A 27142-nucleotide genomic window follows, 5' to 3' on the forward strand; every position below is an offset into this window, starting at 1 on the left:
CATTGCAAGCTCTTTCTGCTTGTCTGCAAGAATGTGTACAGGAACTGAGAGCAAGTGTTGAAAAACTCTTATAGCAATCCGATCTCAGTGCAACATTTTACTTTTACAAAAGTGACCATCTGCCAAGAATGGGAAATTCAAAAACCGGGTCCATCACCACACTCACCACAGATAGCTTCGCAAGCACTGCTCTGCCACAATGTTCAAAGGGGAAAAGGCACTTTACTTCCTGCTTTAAAAAGAGAATCGTGTGACATTTCCTCTTCCTGTTCAGTGCATGGAGTGTCTTCAGTGTGCTTGCATGAAGACGGGGACTCAGGAGGGACAACCAAAAACACAACTAATAACACACCTGGTCTCACAAGCAGACTGAAGTGTCCACTCTTACCCCATGAAATATAAACCAGGTGGGAAAGTTAATTTCTCGTTCACCATTTTATGACTAATGTATTAAACATAAGTCAAATATACACTAGTGCTGAGCTTTTCCTTTAATCATGCTTAATTACACCTAAGGCTAGCTCCTGATGAGAAACACATATTTATCTTTCTTATTTAGCTATATGAATATTTTATAACATTTTCACCAAATATCACCTCATCTGGTTTTTTTTTTTTTATAGTGTGATATAGTATGTGTGCTCAGTCATGTCCAATGCTAGCAACCCCATGGATTGTAGCCTGCCAGGTTCCTCTGTCCATGGGATTTTCCAGGCAAGAATACTGGAGTGGGTTGCCATCTCCTCCTCTAGGGAATCTTCAAGTAAGTCATAAATGTGTCTACTTAGATTCACACACTGAAAGTTCCAGAATATTTGTGCAGCTTTTTAGGTTTTCACCCCCGTTGTCAGTTTGCACCAACTCCTTCTCATCACCTAGCCCCGGGGCCCTTCCCACAAAGCCGGTCCAACAGAGAGGCCAGCACCCACAGGAAGTCCATGGACATGCTGAGAGGTGGACACAAGCTGAGACTGGCAGGTACATGCGGTGGTTCCCCAGTTGTTTCCCAGATTCTGTCTTTGGGGATGATGGTGATAACAAAACATGGGGCCAGCGAAGTCTCAAGCTTTTGGGTTTGTCCATATAGACTTGTTGATGTATGCTAAGGAGCAATGGAGTCAAGTTGTATGCTGTCCATGAAGCCCCCTAGCATTACTGGTTTGACCTTCACTCTACCTTTTCAAACTCAAGGGTGAGCAAAACAGAACAGCAACACTATACTCTTAGTTTTAACTACCAACCTGTATTTGGTTCTATCTAGATGTTCCATCTGAGGTTTTATAAGTTAGAAGCAAGAAATATTCTGTTTACAAAAAGGCTATTTCAGTGAAAACAATATTTCTGTACTTCAGGAATGCTTCTTAGAACACATCCCATGTTTAAATAAGCTGTTGTTGTTTAACCTCTAAGTGATGTCTGACTCTTCTGTGACCCCATGGACTGTAGCCTGTCAGGCTCCTCTGTCCATGGGATTTCCCAGGCAAGAATACTGGAGTGGGTTGCCATTTCCTTCTCCAGGGGATCTTTCTGACCCAGGGATCTAGCATTTAAAAATGGTGCTAATTTATATATAGTTCCTTCTAATTAGTTTGTTACGTTCATCATACAACTGAATTAAAAACAGAAACATCCAATACCTCGTCCCCTAAAATCTTCTGGTTTGCTGTTTTCCCCCAAACACAGTAACTACTGGAGTCTTATTTTTTACTTTCACTATTATCATATTTAAATATTTTCACAATTTGGTCTTGCCCCTCTATTTAAAGAATCCTTTTCCCACCCTGCCCCATCCCCCAGCACGGTTAAGGATAAACATCATGGGCTGATAACGTGACAAGTTATAAGCTGCCCATGCCATGCTAAGTTGCTTCAGTCATGTCAGACTCTGTGTGACTGCATGGACTGTAGCCCACCAGGCTCCTCTGTCCGTGGGGATTCTCCAGACAAGAATACTGGAGTGGGTTGCCATGCCCTCCTCCAGGGGATCTTCCCGACCACCCAGGTCTCCTGAATTGTGGGCAGATTCTTTACCCACTGAGCCACCAGGGAAGCCCAGGGGTTATGAAAACCCACAGATGCAGGCAAGGGCTGTAGAAATCAAGAAAGGCTGTAGAGATCCTGCTTCGTGTGGCTCTCAAGGTATTGCAAAGCCCCTGGGTCTGAGCTTGAAACTCTTCAGCTCTTCACCCAGAGGACAAAATGGCAGCAGGCCCAACACTGGCTTATGTGGTAAATGCAGGTGAGTGTCCCCATTACAGAAGAATCTAAATGTTAGTTTCATAGACTGCAGCATTTAACATACCTCCTTTTTATTTACAGTAAACATATGGAAACATGAGAAAACATTAGCATCAAACATGTTAATAAGTCAGTCATTCTTAGAAGGGGTTTGTAACTTTGAAATAGTATCCCATTAGCCAGGATTTTAAAAGTTACTTTGTATTTGCCAAAATACAAAATGGGACTAGCAAAGTACCTCCAAAATAAAGACTGCCAAAATAAACTGGAAAAATATTTCCAAAATAGAGACGACCAGAAGTTAGTGAGCCTGAGTATGTTAGTTGTCTACGGTGGCTGTAACACGAACCACAAACTTAGCAACTTAACAACACGTTTATCATCTCACAGGTCTCTAGGTTAGAGGCCTGACACGGGTTCCACGGGCCTAAAATCAAAGTGTTGGCAGGGCCTCGTTGCTGCCTGAGGCTCTAGGGGAGAACATGTTCTCTGGCCTTTTCTAGCTTCCAGAGGCCGCCCACGGTCTTTGGCTTGTGGCTCCTTCATGTAACTGCAGTAACGTCCTCCTTGTAGCTGCTTCAGTGAACAAAACCGCTGCCTTGGTCCGTCTCTGTCTCACCGTTCGTTGCTTCCTCCTATCTCCCCCTGACTGATCCTCTCCCAAGTCCCCTCTTCTACTTTAAGGACCCTTGTGAGTACACTGGGCCCACCTGGAGAACCCACACCACTCTCTCCATTTCAAAGTTAGTGGATTAGTACTTTAGTTCCACCTGCAATCTTATTCTCCTTGGTCGTTTAACCCAACCTATTCACAGGTTCCCGGGATTAGAATACAGATACGGAGTGGGGGGGGGGGGGGTAGGGGGAAGGCAAGCATAATTTTGACCCACACAAATTAAATACACATGTAAATACACATAAAATACACCAGTTTAATATTTTTGTGACAGTTCCATAAATGTCATTCAGTTGCCTTAATCTGTAGAATGTCTCTTTTTGGTCTATATAAAACATATTAAACCGGCCAGATGCAACAGTTTAAAACAAAAAAAGAGATATACAACAAATTGTACAACATTACAAAGTAGTGGCTATGTGTATGTACGTGTTTAGATATGTATATATAAAACTATACATGTATATGTGCATGTGAGTATAAACACACACACACAATTTTAAAGTTAATCAAAGGGTTCTGGAAAATCAATATACCACAGAGGTTCCTGGGAAGGTAATGCTTATAAAATAAGGCCATGTTTATGAAGATCCCAAATCAATCAAAGACAAGATTCCTAGGTAGAACATAAAGGTTACAGCCAAAGAAATTCTTTCCCTTTAGTCCTTTTCCCGTAGTCCTTTTCTTCTCACTTTTTTCCTGTTGTTGTTCTTGTTCAAACTAAATGTCCTTGTGCCCTATTGTGTGTGAAGTGACCAGAGTCTTCACCAACAAGGTCAAACCACCAGCCCACAAACCCGTTAGTGCAGCTGCGCTGGAGGAAACCAGTGAGAACAGAGGAAAGGCACCGTGGGGGTCCCCTGTCCAGGGTACTTGTGCTCCTGGACAGGGAGGTCCCAACTCCTTCCCGGGCAGCAATGCTAGCTTTGGTTTTCTAGAAACGTTACTTGCAAGGGTGACTTCTGTCACTGGCGAGATCTGGTGCCCAGTCCAGCCTGACTTAAAAGACAGGAATGTGGTAGTGGCGGTCGTTCTCGGTCAGCAGGGAGATCTCCGGCCACTCCCTGAGCGACTCCTCTGGGTAGCAGACTTCAAAGTCTCTGGAGTTAAACTTGAACAGTCTGAACACTTTTATCTTTACTTCCAGGGAGTATCCGAGTACAAACATATCAATCTGTGGGGAGGAGATGAAAGAAAGGTCACGGGTGCACATTCCCAAATGCCCGCCTTCCCCTCCAGCGGAGGGAGAGTGTTCTGCAGCTCGTGATATGATGGGCTCGTGGCCAGACCCACATGTGAACCGTGCGTGGGTGTGGAATTGGGGACAGACGTGGAAAACGTCTGCGTGGAAGGTAGGGGACAAAGAGAGAAAGGTCTCCGTAGGGGGATCACAGGGCAAGCTGTTTGGAAAAAATATAAAGGAATGCTTGCAAATAAGAGTTATCCTGTTTTCCAACTTTAAAAAAAAATCATTTTAAATGAATTAATTTTTATTAAAATGTCAGGTAATTTTGAGTACCTCCTAGGAAAGCAAAGCAAAACAAAGCCCCTTTGCTATGGGCATAGAAAAGCATTGTCTGGACTTTCAAAGTTTCAATAACTTCTCTTTACCTGCACTAAGTACCACATGCTTTCCCAAATGTTCTCTCAGTTCGCACCTGGACTTCCTGCCAGGTAACCTCTGTAGTGGGAGAGCCTGTTCCCACCTGAGAGGCAGCGTGAAGGTCAGACAGGTGCCTGGCACTGCTGCTGGCTGGCCACCGGACTGCAAAGACACAGCAGCTGGTGTGGGGCAGGAAGGCTTGTATCTGTCTTCCTGACTGGAGGGCGGTATACCCACCCGCCACCTCTTTGAGGGATTCCCGGATAGCTCAGTGGTAAAGAATCCGCCTGCCAATGCAGGAGACCCAGGTTCAATCCCTGGTCCAGGAAGATTCCCTGCAGGAGGCAATGGTGACCCTTTCCAGTATTCTTGCCTGGAGAATTCCATGGACAGAGGAGCCTCGTGGGCCACAGTCCATGAAGTCACAGAGTCGGACATGACTGAAGCGACTCAGCACGCATGCCACTCTTTGCAGTGGGTTTTATCACTGCTGACAGTAAACTGCAGTCACCTACATGCTGAAGTATTGCCAGCACTGTCCTTCATCAGACACACGATTCTTCTGCCCCGTTTACCTGCTCCAGTCCACACGTGTCGCCGACAGAGTTCAGGTGATTCATCATGAAGCTCAAGGGGTCAGATGAGGTTTCCCGGGTAAACAGGAGTCGAAAAAGACTGGGGATGACCTTTTTGGTCTTCATTTGTTCATAAACCTCGGTGACTTGATAGAGCATGATGAACTTCAGGGCTTCGTAAAGTTTACATTCCAGGAGAGCATCAGAAAAAAGGATGTTGCACATACTTCCTCTCTTGTGATAATCTTTAATTCCACTAAATTCAGTCCACTAAAAACACAGATGTTCAGTGAAACTTAGAAGGGAAAGGTCAATACACACACCATTGCATAATCTTTAAAGTACTTGTAAAACAAACCAGGGATTAATGAGGGGACCCATTAACTTTTCATCTCATATCTTTTGACACTGATTGTTGTAATCCTAAGTATTGATTACTTTTACAACAACAAAGTAGTTTAGATATTTTTTCAAAAATACACTGCCTACTAGGTAGACTACTAAAGAAATCAGCCTCCTAAAGCTACCTCTAAGGATGTTGGATTACACAAAGGATAGTCCAGTGACAAAGAGTACTAATTAGCATTCTTCACCACTTCACCACTGGAGTATAAAGCAATCTATGGGTATTTGCTCATTAAATCCTCATAATAACGTTACACGGTTGAGACTACTCATTTTATTAGTTTTACAGATCAGAAAGCCGTGGCACTGAAATGGCATTTCCCAAGGAGGACTCATTTCAACAATCTAAAATCTGTGTCTAGTAAAAAGCAGGAAAAACTCTTAGTCAAATGATAATATCTGTGCTGCCCCCAAGTTACTAACAGGGTGCATTCTAAAGGGCATCTCCCACTGTCTTGTCTGGACCTCATACCACATTTTTCTAGAAAAACAAAAGTATGTGATTGTTAAGGTTGGCTGGCTAGTTAGCCATAACTGACCTAACAACCGTGTAGAACAACATTGCTCTCGATCATTATTTGCGAGGAGAACGAAGAGCAGGAAAGGAAATGGTCAGTTACTAGACGAGTGTTTCTGCCTGCACTTCCTTCTCACGGGACACACAGTGACATGCCTGACACGGGAGGCAAGCGGCCGCGTGTGGGATGCATGCTTTTATTCTTCGTCTTTTTCCCCTGGAGACTCACCTGTGTTTTCAGTAATTCCACACATTTGCGTAATTTTCCAAACACATTGGAACCCGTATACTTCTCAGGACCAAAACTGTACTGCTGGATCCAATTACAACCTTGCGAAAAGAGCAGTTTTTCAGGAAGCTTGAAAAGGAAGTAGATGCCAACAGTGGTCAGTATCTCAGCGTGTCTGACACACAGCTCGGAATATGGCACAGCGGGTAATCTTAGCTCATTTAGAATTCGTCAGTGTAAAAGATTGTAATGACAGTTAAGTAAAACATAGTCTCTGTTTAGATTTGTGGATTGATTTGGGTCACCTTCTTGATTCACAGTCTTACAACAGATGAAAACATGAATGAACACTATGTCTACAGAAACAATCTTTTTACATAAAACACTTCCCAGACTTCCTAGGTATATCCATTTAGAAATTATGTTTAACCAAACATCATTAGAGTAACTGGCCAACCCACTACATGAGGGAACACATGGATTATAGAAGGATGCTTTCTGTGGTTCAAACCTAGCTCTTCACTGGTCTGCTGAGAGGTTACTCAACCAGCGCTAGTTATGTTACCTCTTAGCACATCCTCCACCGTAAATGAAGGACAATCCTATCCATTTTTCAGGACTCTTGTTGGATTAAATATGATCATGGCATGCATAAAAATCAGATCCATTGTGAGCATCTGATCCACCTTCCACCCTGCTGAGCTTGTGGACCCAGGGTCTTGGCTATGTTCTCTGTCCTCAGCAACTAGCAGCAGGGCTGGCACACAGCATACATTTGACAACTGCTACGTTAAACTAAACTACCAGTAAAACAACTCTAAGTAAAAGATGTTAAGGAAATAGACCGTGTGGAGTTATATATATGCATATACTTTATATTTCTTTGCTTCTCCATCCTTAAATGTGCATCTGTGGTTAGGCATATTGTTGTCATTCAGTTGCTAAGTCATGTCCGACTCTTTGTGACCCCATGGACTGCAGCATGCTAGGTTTCCCTGTCCTTCACTATCTCCTAGAGTTTGCTCACACTTATGTAATAAGCATATTACATTCAAATAAAAATTAAGGTTATTCATCAAGAATATATTGCCTGGCACTGTCATAAAAAAAAAAAAAAACAGGCACTGGCCGGGCAAAAATCTTTGCAAATGGTGTATCTGATAAAGCACTTGTATTCAGAATATATAAAGAACCCTCAAAACTCAATTTAAAAAATTCGGCAAAGGATTTGAACTAAGACTTCTCCAAGGAGGCAATGTGGGTGGCAAATTAGCACCTGAAAAGGTGTTCAATATCATTACCTGTTAGAGGAATGCAAACCAAAAGCAGTGATACAAATGCATCCTTATTAGAATGGCTAAAAAGCAAACAAAAAATCTGAGAAGGTAGCACACCTGGAACTCACTTGTTATTGGCGGGAAGGCAAAATGGCAGAGCCGCTTAGGAAAAGACTTGGCAGGTTCTTACAAAGCTAAAGAAAAACCTGTCATGTGACCCAGCAATCTCACTCCTAGGTATTTACCCAAAAGGAATGAAAACTTACACTCATATAAAATCCTGAATTGGAATATTTGTAACAGCCTTATTCATAACTGTTAAAAACTGGAAGCAATCCACATATCCTTCACCTTAAGCATGAATGGATAAACAAGATGTCTTCTATTCATATGAAGGAACACCACTCAACAATAAAAGCACTGAACTACAAATCCATGGAACAACACAGACGATCTGCAAATGCATCATGCTAAGTGAAAAGGGCAGATTCAAAAGTCTACACAATGGGTCATTCCATTTCTCTGACATTCTGGAAAAGGCAAAACTAAAGGGACAGAAAACCTATCAGTGGATGCCTGGGGTGAGAGACGATTGACGAAAAAGGGATATGAGGACATCTTTGGGATGGCGCTTACACACTGTGCTTGTCAATGCTCAAATAGCCAGAGCAGAAACGTGGATTAAAGGACTTTACTTACAAAAGACAGACGCCCTTCTCAAGAAAAAATGCTGGCATTACAAACAAAATTGAGTACGACTATCTGAGATGATTTCTTTGCAAACTGGCAAGACAGACAGAGGACTGAGCTAAAGGACCTTCAATCTCCTGACACCTTGTGTACAATACAAAACCACCTGCAGAAGACCCCAGACTCTGTGTTGCAGTTCCTATCAGCATGACCTTTGCCAAATTTCCAGCGTGAGGACCTAACGTACCTTCACGATATCCTTTTCTTTCATCCAGGATGGGAAAGCGAGGCCCCGGCTGAAGATCTGAAACAGCACCGACCTCAGGGCATCATAGTTGTCTCTCCTGACTTGTCGAACACATTTAATATGCCGCCGCCAAAACAGCTCCTCGTAAGCCTATTGGCACCAGAGGAAAAAGCTGTTATTAATTCCACTGGACAAGAGACTAAAGGAAGCTAATTCATGGCATCTTTAGCAAGGCACTACTCCCAAATAAAGTGGACAACAGAAACAGAACCAGTATGGGTTATGAATGTGACCACGTGTAATTTTCAAGTGGCTTTTGTGTGTGCAGAGTCCATGTGATGCTATTTTAGTTGATAACTTCCTGGAAGCCCAGTCAGGGAATGTCATTGTGGGGAGAGGATGGCTACAACCTGACTGCAGTAAAAACTATTATATGTACTTTTAAGTCCATGCTAAAGAGTAATTGGAAAGTACTTCTTTTTCCTTTTTGACTTTTTTTGGCTTTTGCCAGTGACAAGAGCTGAGGATATTTACCAAGACTGGTCTGATGGAAAGTTCTAAAAAAAAACCCTCAAAATATTTTATGTCAAGGTGCCTGATCCCTTCAAGGACAGAAGTCTCCAATGCATGTGCAGATTAAAAATATATCTTTATTTGGTTGCACTGGCTCTTAGTTGCAGCATGTGGGATCTAGTTCCCTGACCATGGATTGAACCCAGGCCTCCTGCACTGGGAGTCTTAGCCACTGGACCACCAGGGAAGCCCCTTGCAGATGTTTTAATACTCCTGGCCAGGAGAGAGCTGAAGAGGGTACAATGCTCAAGTGTCCTGAAATTACAGGCCTAATTTACCCAAGTCCTCGAAGGCCCCAGTGCTAGGTGAAAGGTCTGAAGGTGATGCCTAGCGGCTGTTTGGCTTTTAACTGCAGCCATGGTTGTTCCTGGCTCCATATTTGGTAAAGCATAGTGGAATGCAAGCTTCCTGATTTTTACACACAAATTCTCCATCCACCACGACCTGAATAAACAGACACACACCTTCCTCATCAGCTTGGCATGGGGTGTCTCTCCTTTCCACTCTCTTGCACAATAACTGAGTAAATCAACTTCCGCCTCCACGCTGAGGTTCCCTGAACCAAACCGAAAATACACGGCAGTGAATTTTCCCTTCCCTTTCCCTTCTTGAACCCTCTCTTAAAATAAGGAAACACAGGCATGAAAATATTTACTTTTGAATCTTCTCTGCAGATATCCAATCCACCTAAAAGATAAATGGAAATAGTAACATCAAAATTCTATTTTTAACAGCGAGGGCATTTCTGAAATTTAAAGATGACAGAGCCACATACCATTTCAGCCGGTGCCCTAAATGCAGATGCAGCCTTCTGAAGTAGCAGAGGATGGCTGCCAAGAGCGAAACTGCCAAGGTCACCGACCCCTTCACCACTCTCCACGCGGTATCTAAGGCTTGGCTGGTGACTAGTGTCCAGGAGTGAACTTGGTCATTTCCTACAAAAATGTAATAATAATAATAATACTATAGAACACAGGGAACTATACTCAACGTCCTGGGATAAACCATAATGGAAAAGAATATAGAAAGGTATGTATATATGTGTATAACTGACTCACTTTGCTGTACAGCAGAAATTAACACTGTAAATCAACTAGACTTCAATAAAAAAAAAATCATGAAGTACAATTACACAAGCCTGCTTTATTTAACAGAGAAGGCAATGGCCTGGAAAATCCCATGGACGGAGGAGCCTGGTAGGCTGCAGTCCATGGGGTCGCTAAGAGTCGGACACGACTGAGCGACTTCACTTTCACTTTTCCCTTTCATGCATTGGAGAAGGCAATGGCAACCCACTCCAGTGTTCTTGCCTGGAGAATCCCAGGGACGGGGGAGCCTGGTGGGCTGCCGTCTATGGGGTCGCACAGAGTTGGACATGACTGAAGTGACTTAGCAGCAGCAGCAGCTTTATTTAAGGGGAAGAAAATACACTGGATAATTTTACCTGTAAAGAGTCATCACTGATTTAGATAGACATTTTTAGAGCATTTAAAAATTCAATCTAAATATTGAATAATCAGTGTCATACATATCTTTGTCCTACAAAATTCAAGAGGAATAGGAAACATAAAGAGCATGGGTTTCAGAATCCCTCAAAGCTGAATATAAAACCCATCTTCCCCGTCTTATTCAGCTGTGTGATGGTGGGATCCTTCACTTCTTTGACCCTAGATTGTCTTGACTATAAAATGAGAGTCAAAATACTGACCTTGCTGGACAACGAGGAAATGAAATTAGTTAAGAACCAGCCCAGTGCACCTCACCCTGTGTAGAAGATCTGTTAAATCCAAGAATGATCAAGGGGGTCTGCTCAGCACCCAGCCCTAACCCCGGGGACCTCAGGCCGTGCCCCCTCCACCTTGCCCATGCTGATACTTCTCGGTCATGACAGGCCATGACACAGGGCATCACCTGAGCCCAGGACGAGGCTCAGACTGCAGGCACGAAGAGGGACATCGTTTCCAGAAAGGGGGCCACGTAGAAGAGACATGTGTGGACATAGGTGTGCAGCTTATGGGGTCCACTACGATTCCTGTGACCAGAGGGATAATTCATTGGCCCAGAGAGCTCAAACTGAGAACTTGCAATATTTTACTATCTGCAACAGATTCCTGATTGTATTATGTTCAAAGATGTAAAATGCTGAAGTACAAATAAGGAAGAGAACTTTTGGATAGTCGCCAAACCTCCTGGGGTTCACTGTGAAGCAGTTCCCTCCCTTAGTAAAAAAAAAAATCCAATGATTAACTGGAGTCAAAGCCTCATGGATTTGGAATTTACAATTTTAATCATAAGCAATAAAGTTGATATACATTCTCTAGAAGGAAATATATATACCCTCAGTAAAGAAAGGGTACATCACATACCCTTTAAGATGTTTCCCCAATGCTAACATGCTAACAAGTAATTATGGACAAGTACATTTTCAAGAGCAGGTGCATATCTGTTCAGAACAATTGATTAGCTGCTAATTATATATTTACTCTTGCCTAGACATTTATGACTAGAGTAAATATATCATTAGCAGCTAATCAATTTTCACTTTCATGCATTGGAGAAGGAAATGGCAACCCACTCCAGTGTTCTTGCCTGGAGAATCACAGGGACGGGGGAGGCTGGTGGGCTGCCGTCTATGGGGTCGCACAGAGTTGGACACAAATGAAGTGACTTAGCAGCAGCAGCAGCAGCAGCAGCAATTTCTGAAAAATTTTAATGAACTGTTTCAAAATGTAAGCTGTAATGCATTTGCACCTATAAGGTAAGATTTTTACTAAAAACTCTACGGTATTCCTCTGAAAGGATGTGTATGTAACATCACAGTAAAAAGGTGGATCATTGTATGTGCACATAGTCACTGACTGGTTGATGAGCATTTGGATTGTTTCCGCATCTTACAAACATTCCCCTCCACCAGCCCTGTGGACTCATGGTGTCTTTTAGGATAATTTCTATAAGAGGGAACTTGGGTCCAGATGTGTGCACACTTTCAGCTGTGACAGATGTTGCCAGGATGCCTCCCGAAGCAAACCGTCGGTTAACACTCCCACCACAGACGAGCCTCCGTTTCCCGAAAGCCAGGACTGGTGATGCTTTTCTCACGGTAACACACTCACCTTTCTTCTTCCATGAAGAGCCTTTTAGAGCAGCGGTCCCCAACCTTTTTGGCACCAGGTTTCATGGAAGAATTTTTTTCCACAGACTAGGGAGGGGGGATGATTCAAGCACATTTACTGTGCAGTGTATTTCTGTTATTACATCAGCTCCACCCCAGATCCTCAGGCATTAAACCCTGGAAGTTGGGGACCCCTGTAGAGCATCTGCCTACATCCCACTGGGTCATCCTGGTTTTCTGTGGACATGGAGCGCTTCCAGGCCCCGGGCCGGAGCCTCCATTGGGCATGGCTCTCATTGGTCACGGACTCCAACCAACATACTCCATTCTTAAAAGGTACTGTCCTGCCCCTCGGGGCATTTGAGACCCCTGAAATGGGGGTTTCTCCTGAGCCTGAGCCCTCTCAGCAGCTGCCAGGGCCTCCATGGAGACCCACTGCAGACTATGGTCTCCTCACACCCACACCTGCACCCACACGCATGGACTTCCCTAGCCTCCTGCCCTAATCCTCAACATTAAACCCCGCCTCCAAACTTGGAGAAAGGACGATCTGATCAACTTATCAGAAAAAATCATGTGAGGCCTAAACAGCCCCTTCTCGGGAAAAAAGGGAACAGCAGCCTAAAGTCCTTGTATTCACTCGGCCCAGGGCACCCACAGGTGTCGGTCAATAACTCAGACCAAGAAGGGCCAGGGAGTGGACCGTGGGCGCTGCTGTGGGTACCAGCAGGACTTGGGCCTGCGACTTAGAGATGACCGGAGGTGTTCATACAACTTCATAAGCAAACATTATCAGGAATGCGGCTTCTCAGTCGAAGGAGAGGAAACACAGTGTTTTAGTAGGAAAAAGTATGATTTTTAATTAAATTAATTAAAAGAGCTACAATTTGAGCTTCATGTCAGACTTTGTGGCAAGTGTTTCATAGGAATTGTCTCATTTGCTCCTGCCCTGATCCTGTTGTACATGGGGTGGGGGACTCTATGCCCCAAAGTGTCTGTTCCTTCACCCCAGGGGGCAGGGCAGGACCCCCAGTTCCAGGATGCAGGGAGCGCTGTTACCATTACCCTGGTAATACCCGCCTCTTGGAGCTGCTAGACAGTTGAAGGCTGAGCTCGCAGTCAGGTGCACAGGAAGTACCCAGCCCATGTTCATTATTATTTTATCACCTGAGGACACTTCAAGGGAGAGAAAGATTAAATAACCCGTAAAGCTGGAGTCCAAACCCGGGCAAGGTCATGCTGGACACCGTATCACTCCCCAACCTGCCTCTGAAGGACAGAGCTGAATGGACCCTTAATCAGCTCTGCTACAGCAAGTAGAAAATAGACTCTTTAAAAAGAAAATTAAAAAAAAAAATTATCCTGTAACAGGATTACAACTCCAAATGACAGACACAGAGGAGAACAACACAAGTGAGGCGCCGAGCAGAAGACTATCATGATCACAGCTTTGACGATCTCGTGAGTCAGATCTCATTTCCCCAAAAGCAGCTGAGAGGGGATAAGATCTTCCACGTCAGACTCTTCCTGGGATCCCCCGGGCCAGCCAGACAGACGGAAGTCAGCACCCGCCTGCCCCACTTCCCCTCCACTACCCGGCACCCTCACAAATGAGCTGGCCTTCGGGGGGAGCCCCCTGGACTAACAGGAAAAGAAGTTCCACTATCAGGGACTTAGTCTTTCAACATAATCAACAGAGGACGGAGAACAAGGGTCAGAAACAAGGGGAACTGGGGGGCAGGGCGGGGGGAGTCTGGCAGTGAAGAAAAGCGAGCGCTGCCAGGAATTATGGATTTGATCCTTTTTAAGGCTCATCAAGAGATAAAAATGAGATTTCTTTAACACTTTTGGGCTGGACCACCTGGGTGGTGGCTGAAAATGAGGCAATATATAAAGTATGGGGCATTTCTGTGATGCTGGAAAGTGGGTGAACTAGGTCTCACGCGTTCCCCACAACCCCATCCCCAGCAGTACCACCTGCGGAGACTCCATTTCTCCCACCACCACACACACACACACACACACACACACACACACACACACACACAGATGCCCGGAAGGAACACCCAGGGAGCTGTGATCTCCTTGGGTGACGATGCCAGAGCCTCCTGCAGCCCAGAGTGTGGCCACCTTGACACTAGCATCCCACCTGTGACCGACGAGACCACTAGCTACAACTGAAAAAATTAAAAGCTCCTGGATTTTTTGTGTGTGGCAAAATTCTACTCAGAATTTTTTGTTTCCGTTCACTAGAATGTACCAAAACTGAAATAATTCAAACAGGAAACCAAAAAGAAAAAAACAAACCTGAAAACAAAACTTAAAAAGACACAGAAGAGCCGGAAACTTGAGTGATGACACTGATAGCCCTTTTGCCCTGAGGCTCAGGCTCACTCTCCTGGAGACCCCCAGGGTCTGGCTGGCCTCCTGCCTCCACCCTGTCCACTCCCCCCAGGTCGCCCCAGGGCGTCACTCCCCCTACCCTCAGCTCCTCTGCCCCCGGGGCCCCGGCCCACTGCCACCCTCCTGAAGCAGAGGTGGCAGATGAAGGGCTACAGAGTGGGCGTGGGGGGGTTGGGCGGTGGAAGCTAGGCCTGAGCTACAAGACAGAAAAGGCAGTTTAATTTAGATGTTTGGGACAGATCACGTGGTAAAATCACCTTGTTAAAAACGTCAAAGTCCTGCCTTACAGCCAGCGGAACTCTGCTCCTTGGATGGCATCGTCAACTCAATGGACACGAATCTGAGCAAACTCCAGGAGACAGTGAAGGGCAGGGAAGCCTGGTGTTGCAGTCCCTGAGGGAGCAAAGAGTCAGACAACGACTGAGCGACCGAACAACAGCCCTTGGAATTCTGCTCAGTGTGATGTGGCAGCCTGGATGGGAAGAGAGTTCAGGGGAGAACGGACACTTGTTTATGTATGGCTGAGTCCCTTTGCTGTTCACTTGAAACTAGCAGGACATTGCTAATTGGCTATACTCCAACTAACCCAGAAAGCCAGGAGGAACCAAAGAGCCTCTTGATGAAAGTGAAAGAGGAGAATGGAAGAAGCTGGCTTAAAACTCAACATTCAGAAAACAAAGATCATGGCACCCGGTCCCATCACTTCGTGGCAAATCGATGGGGGAAAAAAGGAAACAGTGGCAGATTTTATTTTCTTGGGCTCCAAAATCACTGCAGATGGTGACTGCAGCCATAAAATTAAAAGACAGTTGCTCCTTAGAAGAAGAGCTATGACAAACCTAGACAGCGTATTAAAAAGCAGAGACATTACTTTGTTGACAAAGGTCCGTCTAGTCAAAGCTATGGTTTTTCCAGTAGTCATGTATGGATGTGAGAGCTGGACCATAAAGAAAGCTGAGGGCTGAAGAATTGTTGCTTTTGAACTGCGGTGTTAGAGAAGACTCTTGAGAGTTCCTTGGACTGCAAGGAGATCCAACCAGTCCATCCTCAAAGAAATCAACCCTGAACATTCATTGGAAGGACTGATGATGAAGCTCCAATCCTTTGGCTACCTGATGTGAAGAAAGGACTTACTGGAAAAGACCCTGATGCTGGGAAAGACTGAGGGCAGGAGGAGAAGGGGATCACAGAGGATGAGATGGTTGGATGGCATCACCGACTCGATGGACATGAATTTGAGTACGCTCCGGGAGTTGGTGATGGACAAGGAGGCCTAGTGTGCTGCTATCCGTTTGGGTCACAGAGTTGAGCGACTGAACTGAACTGATACCCCAATACAAAATAATTGTAAAAAGCCCTGAAACTTCAAGGTCAAAAATACTTTTAAACTTAAAAAATACAACAGCTATTTCTATCAGCTTCAAAAATACAACAGCTATTTCTATCAGCTTCAAGGCCATATTCTGGTTAATTAGCAGGAGACTGGCCAAGAGAGACCAATGGGTTAGGAAGCAATCAAGGAGAGGGGGTGGGAAAGGCGCCCTGCCCCAGGACATCCCTGCAGGCTCTCTGTAGCAGGGCTGGTGGAGGGGTGGGGGTGCCAAAGAGAGGAGTCAACTGAGGCCACGTGGTTCAGTGGACAGGGAGGGGCCCCGGAAGGCCCCTGCCCCTCATCCCTTGGTTATTCTACTTCCCACCCTGGGCTGGGAGCTGGACTGGCAGGCACTGATGTGAAAAGACACAGTCTCTGGCTCCAGGGAGTTCAGGGTCCAGTGGCACGATGCTCTGCTGCTGGGAAAGGTTACTTATCAGCTTGTCTAGGCCCACAGGTTACACGTCCTGGTGTCGGGGCCCCGCCAGGACTCAGAATAACACAGAGTCCTCACACCTTCTGCCCCGGTGGGTTGACTCTCTCAGAGCTGAGTTCTGAGACATAAAGCAAAATGTGGTTTGTTCATCCAGAGGAATAAATGAAGCAATGTGGAAACAGAATGATAAACACACAGAACAAATCTTGTTAGGTCATCAAGTTTTCTGAATAGTCTGGAGCCCTAGAAGACTGCTGGAGATGTTCAGAACGTCGGTCAGCACAGTAGGGTGACAGCCTGGGTTTGTAACAACCAGCACAGCCTCAGGCTCAAGCAAAACCACAGGTTATTTGGTTGTTTCTGTGTCAGTTATGGGGGAGAGAGAACAAATAACCTCTTTACAAATCTTGGAAACGGTGAGCTCCAAAGACTTTCTACACTTTTGGATTTCAGGCATTAGTCCTGCTTAAGAAACAACAGTCTTCATTTAGTAAAGTTCTATAATCAACGACGACAAGATCAGTATCACTGAGGAAGAGAACCGCCAACGTGCAAGCTTTTTATCTTGAAAGTCGTGACCAGTGAGTCACAGGACCATAGCCCTGCGAGACAACTGACTTCAAGCTAGGTACACAGTCCATATCCCACAGGACTGGGCACGTCTACCCCAGGCTCCTTCCTGCCAACCCAGAGTTCAACAAATGCAGCAGGAAACGCTCCTTGCCAACACCAAGAGGACTGTTGAGTTCAGTTGCTCAGTCATGTCCGACTGTTTGCAACCCCATGAATTGCAGCATGCCAGGCATCCCTGTCCATCACCAACTCCTGGAGTTTACCCAAACTCATGTCCATTGAGTTGGTGATGCCATCCAGCCATCTCATCCTCTGCCATCACCTTCTCCTCTTGCCCCCAATCCCTCCTAGCATCAGGGTCTTTTCCAATGAGTCAACTCTTCACATGAGGTGGCCAAAGTATTGGAGTTTCAGCTTCAGCATCAGTCCTTCCAACGAACACCCAGGACTGATCTCCTTTAGGATGGACTGGTTGGATCTCCTTGCAGTTCAAGGGACTCTCAAGAGTCTTCTCCAACACCATAGTTCAAAAGCATCAATTCTTTGGTGCTCAGGCTTCTTCACAGTCCAACTCTCACATCCATACATGACCACTGGAAAATCCATAGCCTTGACTAAACAGACCTTTGTTGGCAAAGTAATGTCTCTGCCTTTGAATATGCTATCTAGGTTGGTCATAACTTTCCTTCCAAGAAATGTGTCTTTTAATTTCATGGCAATCACCATCTGCAGTGATTTTGGAGCCCCCAAAAATAAAGTCTGACACTGTTTCCACTGTTTCCCCATCTATTTCTCATGAAGTGATGGGACCAGATGCCATGATCTTAGTTTTCTGAATGTTGAGCTTTAAGCCAACTTTTTCACTCTCTTTCACTTTCATCAAGGGGCTTTTTAGTTCCTCTTCATTTTCTGCCATAAGGGTGGTGTCATCTGCATATCTGAGGTTATTGATATTTCTCCCAGCAATCTTGATTCCAGCTTGTGCTTCTTCCAGCCCAGCGTTTCTCATGATGTACTCTGCATATAAGTTAAATAAGCAGGGTGACAATATACCACGTTTTTAATAACATCATAGCTTAGTATCTTCATGTACTGGGCACATCCTTAGGCTGGCGGAATAAGCCTAGGACCCAGTCTTTATTCTGTCATTTTCTAGCTGCAGAACCTCAGATGAGTCAGCCCCAAGAGTCTCCCCAACAGTGGAGACCAACAGTGATGCGGGAGGGTGGTAATGAGACACAGGAAGCCCCGAGTGTGCTCACAACACACAGGCCGTGAATCTGTGCAAGCTGTCGGCTGAGCCCCTCCAAGTGGTCACCATCAGTGTCTCCACGCCTCTGGGGTGGAAACTCACCCCCCGCTGATGGGAGCCCATTTCCTTTTCTGGGTGTTTCTCCAACGACCAGATGTATCACTATTCTACGACTACAGATGACGCTGCTCTGTAGGCCGGGTACCGATGCCACCATGGTGAACTGGAAAGACTGGATGTTCCTCCGTCCATTCACACCTGGATAGACTGTCCTCATGTGTCTGCAGCACGACCAAGGCCGTGCAGAGGACACTGGTGGGGGTAACACAGGGACCTGACCTGGACCCGAGCTGGGGGAGGCTCCCCTGAGGATGTGAGGCGGGGCTGGGACCCAGAGCCTGGATGGGAAATTGAGGGGAGACCAGCAAGGCTGCATCCCCTTGGGAGACGCTGATGCTGAAGAGCAAGGAAAGCCACCCCCCGCCGGACTGGAAGCAAGAGGCTGGCATGAGCAGACCTGTCACCACCACCTGCGTTGTCACTGCTTGGGGTCACGAGGAACATGTCCAAGCCCCCTCCCTCACGACAGCTTCTCAGATTAGTGACCATTTCACAGGGACACAGGATGCTCTGGGCTGGAATTCTACTTGTTCTCTGAGGTCCAAGTCACACCAGCCCCTTGGCAGGATGAATCCCTCCCCCGGTACCCCTTGACCCCACCCCCCGCCAACGCTGTCCACATTGCAGGTGGGTTCCGGTTCACTGTATTCATGACTGTGTCTCCTATGGGCCAGAAAGCCCCTCTGAGGTGAAAGCTGAGCCTTAATTCACTGTGGACCTGGCCACTGGTGTACATGCACTTCATCTTTGAAGCCTGGAGAAAGCAAGCAGAAGCCTGAACTTGAACCCGCATGCTCCAACTCAAGGTCAGTGCCCCTTGAATTAACTACACAACTGCCTTCCCTGAGTACTTCTCTTCCAAGAATTCAAAACAGTTAACGAGCACGAACTCTGAAGGCAGCTGGCATTCCCACAGTGCCTTTTCCTCTTCTGGCTCAGACACCCCGGTTCTCCCCACCAGGCCTCACTTGACATGGTTTGGTGCGGGGTGGCGGGGTGGGAGGGAGGCCTCTTCACCACCCCTGTGAACCTTTTGGGGACCCACCCCAACTTAAAGTGTGACCGTGGGCTGGAACACACTGTCCTGGGTGTGACGCAAGCAGGGGAGCCATCAACCACGTGACCACTGCTTCACTCTCCAGCGGAGTGAGCAAGCTTAACGTGCAGGGCCAGAGAGGGAAGATTCCAGGCACTGCCGGCCATCTGGCCTCCATCCCACCTGCTCACACCGGCCCCTGGAGGAGTGGAAGCAGCCATCGGACAATACACAACAGGGCAGTGTCCCAAGAAAACTTTCCTAGGGATGCTGAAATCTGAATTTCAAGTAAGTTTCACATGTCAGGAAAAGGCATTCCTCTTTTGATTTTTTTTTCCCCCTAACTATTAAAAAAAATGTGAAGACCTTTTATAGGTTGCAAGCCACAGAAAAATTGAGTGGCCCGTGAGCTGTGGTTGACCAGACTCGGTCTCACTGATCCATTCGCATTAATGCAGCCTGTGGCTGTTAGTAGTCAGCCCGCCATTGACCTGAAGCCCTTGAGACCTGCTGCTCCCCGTCTGCTGAAGGGGGAGAGGTGGGCAGGCGCTCTCGTCCCCCATGTCCCCAAATCTCCAGGTGGAAGAACTTTCCTGGAGGTCTGGTACTGGCCTCCGCCCCTCTCCCCTTGCTCTTTTTTGAAAGTGAAATCATTTAGTCGTTTTCGACATGGACTGTAGCCTACCAGTCTCCTCAGTCTATGGAATTTTCCAGGCAAGAATACTGGAGTGGGTTGCCATTTCCTCTCCAGGGGATCTTTCTTGAAGGCGGGAGACTACCTGACACCAGGGGTTCAGACTCTCCACTCAGCTGAACCCACTACTGCCTGCCTGCAGAGAGGGGCCTGGGGGGAGGCCGACTCTCTGGGAGAGAGGCCTGACCTCTGCGGGGTGAGCACACCTCAGGCACTGCCCGCTAACCCACCTGGCCACACCACCTAAGACATAGGATTTTACTACCCAGCTGACATTAAAAAAAAAAATCCCTGACTCCGGTGTCTACCTATTGGTAAGTTCAGAACCTGGGGAGGGAAGCAAGGGCTTATCCATATCACGGGGCAAGCTCTCTGAGTCCCAGGAGCCGGCACACATCCCCGCGAAACTTCACATCGCTGGACTCGGCTCACTGCTCCCACCCGCCACGGCTTCTGTGGCGCTCTGTCCCCTTCTTAACTCTTAGACCTTTAAAGATCAAGCTTGTCTTCCACATCCCAACACAGACCATGCATGAAGACATGACCCAGGAAGAAATAAAAGGACACTCTGAGATGAGCCACTTTCGCCCTGCAGTGATTTTTCCATTCCTCAGAATCATCTGGCCTCTGTCACATAATCCTTCTAATTGGCTTCCCTTCTCCAACACCATTTTCCAGTCTGAGGTCAGTGGTGGGTGTTTTTTGTTGGTTTTTTTTTTTTTTCACATGGATGTGTCATTTTAAAAAAATCTTTCAGGCTTTTCTTAGTTGTTGGAAAGACCCACATCCTGGCAGCCAGTGGGGTCAGCTAGAGAGGCCTCTAAACAAGTGAGAAGGCAATGAAGCATCACTTACTGCACCATCCCAGCCAGAAGCCTCCGAGAGCTGATTCTCCTGGAACCAGGAACCAGCCTCACCACATGACCCCAAGCACCGCTGGAACCAACTGAGAAGTCAGGCTGGGCCCACAAGTGACGGGAGCCCAGGGCGGGGGCCTCCCTGTCCTCCCTCTCTAGTCTCTCAAGGACCTTCTACCCTAACATGGTCTCTCAGATCTGCTCTCCTAAAAAGAAAGCAGAGGCTCCCAAACAAACCCATCAAACATTACAGAACATCGTACTCAAAGTCTTTGCCGACAAAGGTCCATGTAGTCAAATCCATGGTTTTTCCAGCAGTCATGTATGGATGCGAGAGTGGGACCATAAAGAAGGCTGAGTGCCAAAGAATTGATGCTTTTGAACTGTGATGTTGGAGAAGACTCTTGAGAGTCCCCTGGAGCGCAAGAAGATCAAACCAATCAACCCTAAAGGAAATCAACCCTGAATACTCATTGGAAGGACTGATACTGTAGCTCCAATACTTTGGTCACATGATGCGAAGAGCCAACTCATTGGAAAAGACCCTGATGCTGGGAAAGAGAGAAGGCAGGAGGAGAAGGGGATGGCAGAGGATGAGATGGTTGGATGGGATCACTGATTCAATGGGCATGAGTTTGAGCAAGCTCCAGGAGTTGGTGAAGGACAGGGGAAACTGGCGTGCTGCAGTCCACGGGGTCACCAAGAGTTGGACACGACTTTGCGAACGAACAACAACACAAAGTCTATTGACCAGCAACATCCTTATCACCTGGGCATTCATAAATACAATGGTTGGGCCCCATGGAGGCAGAATCTGTGATCTACAATAGTCCCCGCAAGTCATATGTTCACCAAAGCCTCAGAGGTGCTACCACGGAGCAGGGAATTGCCCTGGCCCTGGCCCTACCTGTGGAGAATCTCATTTACTGGCTGGGGTCCTGGCGCCTTTTTTTAAAAAAATTCCCAGATGGTTCCAATGCATTGCTGGTGCTGAGAAACACTGCTCTGGAGTTGGGGCTTCCTCCATCCTTGTCTGTTTCTGTTAGCTCAAATATATCATCACCTGCCAGTTAATCTCCAAAATTACCCTTAGGGGAAACTGCACAGATAAAAAAGTCTCCCTGGTCATGTCATCCAACAAGTTTAAGAGCCCCCTGTGCTTTGTACCTCTTTCCCTTTGGCCAAGGCGAGGGGCTACTTTCACCAGTCAGTGGCTGTTTTCCCAAGGCTGGGAGCTACGCCGACCGAAAAAGGAGTTGTGCTATAACTAATAATATAGGAGCCCAACTGTATATTAATGTATATTAATGACTAACTGTATATTAATGACCTCCAGGGAGGGTGACCCACTCCTTCTGACTTGCCTGGGACCTCCCCAGTTTCAGCACTGAGAGTTCCTCATCCAAGGACACCCACTGTCCCAGGTAAGCCGGGGTGGGTGCTCTCCCTACCCCCGGGCCTGACCCTGATTCCTCCCTGCTCTCTCACCTCTTCAAACCTCTTTGCTCCAAGATGACTGGCTGCCCTCAGCATCTCCATCAATGCTCACCCCAGCCTCCACGCCTGTCACTGGGACACACTCGTCTCTGTCTGGGATGCTCCTCACTCTACTCACTCTCCAGCTCTCCGCTCAGAGGTCACTTCCCAGGGTCAAGCTTCTCTGACCCCATCCCAGCCCCGGCTCTGCTCTCTCACAGCACGTGGCGTCCTCTTCCTTCATGGTACTCATCGCAGTTTACACAACTGTGTTTGTGTTTGATTAGGGTCTGTCTCCCCGTGTAGGTACATGTCTTAAGGACTGGGATTGTTTCTGTTTTCACTCTGCTTTCTTGGGCCCTAGAAACACAGTAGACAGTTCATAAATATTTATCGAATAAATAAAATGAATCAGTGCAGTCAGATCCAGTCCATGTGTCTCCAGGACAGACTGCCAGCCGACCCCAGGACTGTTCGCTCTTCTTCCACAGAAAAAGAATCTTGACTTTGGCTGGATACGCAGCTCCTCAGAATAAAGACTACATTCTACCCTCCCTATGTGTGGGTCTAGCCATGTAAAGAGGGGTATATACTCCCAGCCCTTCTTCCTCCCTACCAGCTGGAATGTAGGTGTGATGAATGACATTCAGCAGCCATGTTGGGTCAAGAAGGAGCTGTAAGTGTAAAAGCCATGCAGGATGGAAACGAAGTGGAAGGAGCCTCAGCCTCTGACACCATGGAGCCCCTTCTAGCTCAGGGGAGCCACCTCTAAACTCTGCCATGAGAGAAATAAACTTGATTCACTTCTTCCAGGTTGCTCTGTTATCCCACCATGCTGATCCTAACTGTCTTTATCTTGCCTGTCCCTTCTGGCATGTAACATGCATGCCAGAAAGGGTAGGCCACCAGTCTGTTTTCCCTTCCCTTAATTACACTCATGTCAATATAAAGCAGGAAGTGAGGCTGTGAAGCTGTCACCCAGTGGGATGGCATCAAGGCAGAGGAATAGGCAGGCCCCAGGGAGTCAGGAACTTGACTCTGGGTCTGGTCCTAGATGGCTGAGCAACCTGGAACTCAGCACCCTCCCCTCCAGACCCAAGGAGGCCAGGCCAGTTACCACCATTCCCTGTCATCCTCCAAAGGTCTCTTCATGTTAACACGTTTCAGAGTTACGCAGGTGGAATTGTCACGTGGTGGTACAAGGGACAGGATTTTAAGAAACTGTGAAACAACTGAAGTTAAACTAGACTTGAGATTTTTTTGATTCATGAAAGGTGGCACGGAGAGTGAAGAAGGCAGTCCCTGCCTCTCCCAAAGCTGAAGCCAAAGCAAAGGCTTGGAGGCCAAGAAAGCGTGTTGAGAGGCGTCCACAGCCACAAGATAAAGAAGACCTGGATGTCACCCGCCTTCCGGTGGCCCAGAACACTGCAGCTCAGGAGGCAGCCCAAATATCCTTGAGAGAGTGCCCCTAGGAAAAACAAACTTGACCACTAGGCCATCATCAGATTCCCTCTTCACCACCGAGTCAGTTGTGAAGAAAGGAGAAGACAACCACCCACGTGTTTGCTGTGGACATCAGGGCCAACAAGCACCCAGTTCAACAGGCTGTGACACTGACGTGGCTAAGGTCAACACCCGGACCAGGCCTGATGGACAGAAGGTGGCCTGTGCTCGACTGGCTCCTGCCTGTGACGCTTTGGATATTGCCAACAAGATTGGATCATCTAAACTGAGTCCAGCTGGCTAATTTCAAATATAAGTTTTCACTATTTAAAAAAAAACAAATCAGACTCAAAACATTACTCAAAACTTGCACCACAGGCAAGATGCCCTGAGCGTGGACAGAAGACACACGAGCCCTCGACAAATGCCAGCATAGACTCTGCCCCCAAGACGCCCGTGCCCAGGTCTGCAGGTCTACCATACGTTGACCTGAGAGCACAGCCTTTCCCACAAAGGCCTCCATGGAGGCGACCCATTTCTCAAAGGCAGCAAGAAACAAAAGAGGAAGCTTGAGGAGCCTGGGGCAGGCATGAGGGGTCTGTAGCTGCACACGTGATAGGCCCAAACTGTGAATGCATCAGGGAGGCCCATGTGGGAGACGACGCTGGAATACCAAAGCACGAGGAACAGGGCAGTGCTGCTGCTGCTGCTGCTAAGTCACGTCAGTCGTGTCCAACTCTGTGCCACCCCATAGACGACAGCCCACCAGGCTCCCCTGTCCCTGTGATTCTCCAGGCAAGAACACTGGAGTGGGTTGCCATTTCCTTCTCCAATGTATGAAAGTAAAAAGTGAAAGTGAAGTCGCTCAGTTGTTTCCTACCCTCAGCGACCCCATGGACTGCAGCCTACCAGGCTCCTCCACCCATTTGACTTTCCAGGCAAGAATACTGGAGTGGGCCGCCATTGCCTTCTCCTAGGGCAGTACTAGGTAGGTGAATAAATGGTGTCTGTACTAGTCCTTGTCCTGACAGTCAGCTGAGAACCCCAAATGGGGTTTAACTAATGTTTAGGGAACAAAACAGAGGGATGAACCCATCTAATAAACTTGCTCTCAGGTTGAGTGATTTTTCTCTCCACTTCAGATTTCAGAGGAAGGAATCAATAGAGCCGAGTCTCTCAGGGCTTCAGGTGCAAAAACTGAGGGACGCCACATGGATATGAATAATTCCGTTGGCTACATCTGCATTTCAAGATTCCGGGCAGCCTTAGCTATGAACCTAACTCCCAGTTCACCGGTCAAGCAGCAAGTAGAATGAGACGTAGCTGATCCAGCCCGATGGCATCAGCGCCAGCAGCCCTTCACACCTGGATGCTGACTGAGGATCCTCAGCACACTGCCTGGCCATCTCTCCCACTTCCCCCGTCCTCTCACCTGTCCTGGCAGCCAATCTGGAGGACACAGAGCACCCAGGTTTCCTGGCCGTTCAGAGCTCTCACAGCAAAGCTGAGGCCTTCCTGGGACCTCTGCCCTGGCAGTCCAGTGGCTGAGCCTCCACGCTCCCGAGGCAGGGGGTCCAGGTTTGAGCACTGGTCAGGAAACTAGACCTCACGCACTGCAAGGAAGGGTCCAAATGCTGCCCCTGAAAGACCTCGCACGCCGTAACTAAAGATCCTGCATGCCGCAGTGAAGACTTAAGATCCCAGGGGCCGCAACTAAGACCCAGCGCAGCCAAATTAAAACAAAAAATAACTTACCAAAGAAAAAAATAGTTGAGGCCTTTCTATGGGATTCCCTCATAGCTCAGATGGTAAAGAATCTGCCTCAAGGCAGGAGACCTGGGTTTGATTCCTGGGTGAAAAAGAGCCCCTAGAGAAGGAAATGGCAACCCACTCCAGTATTCTTGCCTAGAGAATCCCACGGACAGAGGAGCCTGGCAGGCTACAAGTCCATGCAGTCGCAAGAGTAGGTTGGACACAACTTGGCAACTCAACAACCAATCACAGGTCAGGAAATATATCCACGGTGTGCTTTGTGTTACTCTAAGACCAGGAAGAAGTTCAGTTCACTTCTCTCAACCTGAAAGATCAAACGTTCTGGGGAACCCTCTCTGGCCTAGCTTAGAGGCAGGTTTACAGGTGGTTGACAGCCTGTGTCCCTGCCCACCTCACCTCCTGAGCCCCTGGGGACGAGGCCTGTGCCCACGAGGCGTGGTGGGAAAGGAGTACAGGTCCACTGTAAGGGGCATGCGAGAAGGCAGGATGCAGGACGCATGGCTCACTTCCTTTCAAGAGAAAAAGACAGCTGTATTTGATTCACAGTTAACAAGATTTACAAAAATGGGTGGGGCTCCTGCCCCCCACCCCTGCAATCAGGGCAGCGCCTCCAGGACAGCCTGTCTGATGGGCCAGAGACTGAGAACCCCAGTGTGTTGGGTCCCTTTCAGCTGCCTGGGCTTGACATCTGACATCCACCTTGACCTTTGAGGTGGGGCCCAAGGCACAGAGTCCACCTGGGGTGCCGGAGCCCTGCAGGCTGGGGCCAGGCCAGGCTGGGAAGGCTCCTGAAAGCTCTGGGGGCTGCAGGCACTGAAACCCCACCCAGGAGGCCAAACCTAGGTATCCGGGCGGCTACTGGTGCTTGGAAGAGGGGCTGGGATTCTGCTTCTCTCTGAATTGGGAGAGGACTCTCCTGAGAAACTGATTTCTCCATCTGCTGGAAGACTGTGTGAGCTGCTAAGTCACTTCAGTTGCGTTCGACTTTTGGCGACCCCATGGACTGTAGCCCACCAGGCTCCTCTCTCTGTGGGATTCTCCAGGCAAGAATACTAGAATGAGTTGCCATGCCCTTTTCTCGGGGGCGGATTGGCAGGTGGATTCTTTACCACTAGTGCCACCTGGGAAGCCCGCAGGAAGATTAACCCTCACTAAGATTCAATAAAAAATAAGTAACACGGGGACTTCCCTGGTGGCCAGTGGCTAAGACTTCACCTTCCAACGCAGGGGGTACAGGTTGGATTCCTGGTCAGGGAGCTAGGATCCCAAATGCCTCACCACCAAAAAACTGAAAGGTAAAATGGAAGCAATATTGTAACAAATTCAATAAACACTTAAAAACATGACCCAGGTTAAAAAAAAATCAGTTACAGGATAAGCAGAGAAAGCGCTAATAAGGTGTTTTAAATGACTATGCATCAACAATTCCACAAACACTTAAAGTCAGAGTCACCTGGTTAAATCAACAATACTTACTATTAAATTCTTAATTCAGAAATTTATTGAGCGTAGCATTCTACGTGCTATTTCTGGGATTGTTGTTTATTACCTGGGAATCCCAGCAA

The 27142-nt window shown here is 47.3% G+C and overlaps 1 protein-coding gene and 1 long non-coding RNA gene across 3 annotated transcripts in view; both read right to left on the minus strand.

Annotated features, from left to right (window-relative positions):
* The window catches only part of LOC138421704 (uncharacterized), a 29794-nt gene extending 28277 nt beyond the window's left edge, over positions 1–1517 (minus strand). For both annotated transcript variants that reach the window (XR_011249600.1, XR_011249599.1), the window contains exon 1: positions 167–1517. This is a non-coding gene — a long non-coding RNA (uncharacterized lncRNA). The remainder of the gene's footprint in view (positions 1–166) is intronic.
* Positions 1518–3150: 1633 nt separating this feature from the next.
* The window catches only part of OTULINL (OTU deubiquitinase with linear linkage specificity like), a 29169-nt gene continuing 5177 nt past the window's right edge, over positions 3151–27142 (minus strand). Inside the window, exons 2-8 of the mRNA XM_069556070.1 lie at positions 9806–9965; positions 9686–9717; positions 9495–9586; positions 8458–8607; positions 6244–6372; positions 5093–5362; positions 3151–4088 (exon numbers count right to left, since the gene is read on the minus strand). Coding sequence (XP_069412171.1) covers positions 3915–4088; positions 5093–5362; positions 6244–6372; positions 8458–8607; positions 9495–9586; positions 9686–9717; positions 9806–9965 — 1007 coding nt within the window. The 3' untranslated portion in view covers positions 3151–3914. The remainder of the gene's footprint in view (positions 4089–5092; positions 5363–6243; positions 6373–8457; positions 8608–9494; positions 9587–9685; positions 9718–9805; positions 9966–27142) is intronic.

The sequence above is a fragment of the Ovis canadensis genome, chromosome 16, assembly GCF_042477335.2.
Source record: "Ovis canadensis isolate MfBH-ARS-UI-01 breed Bighorn chromosome 16, ARS-UI_OviCan_v2, whole genome shotgun sequence".
NCBI classification, from domain to species: Eukaryota; Metazoa; Chordata; class Mammalia; order Artiodactyla; family Bovidae; genus Ovis; species Ovis canadensis.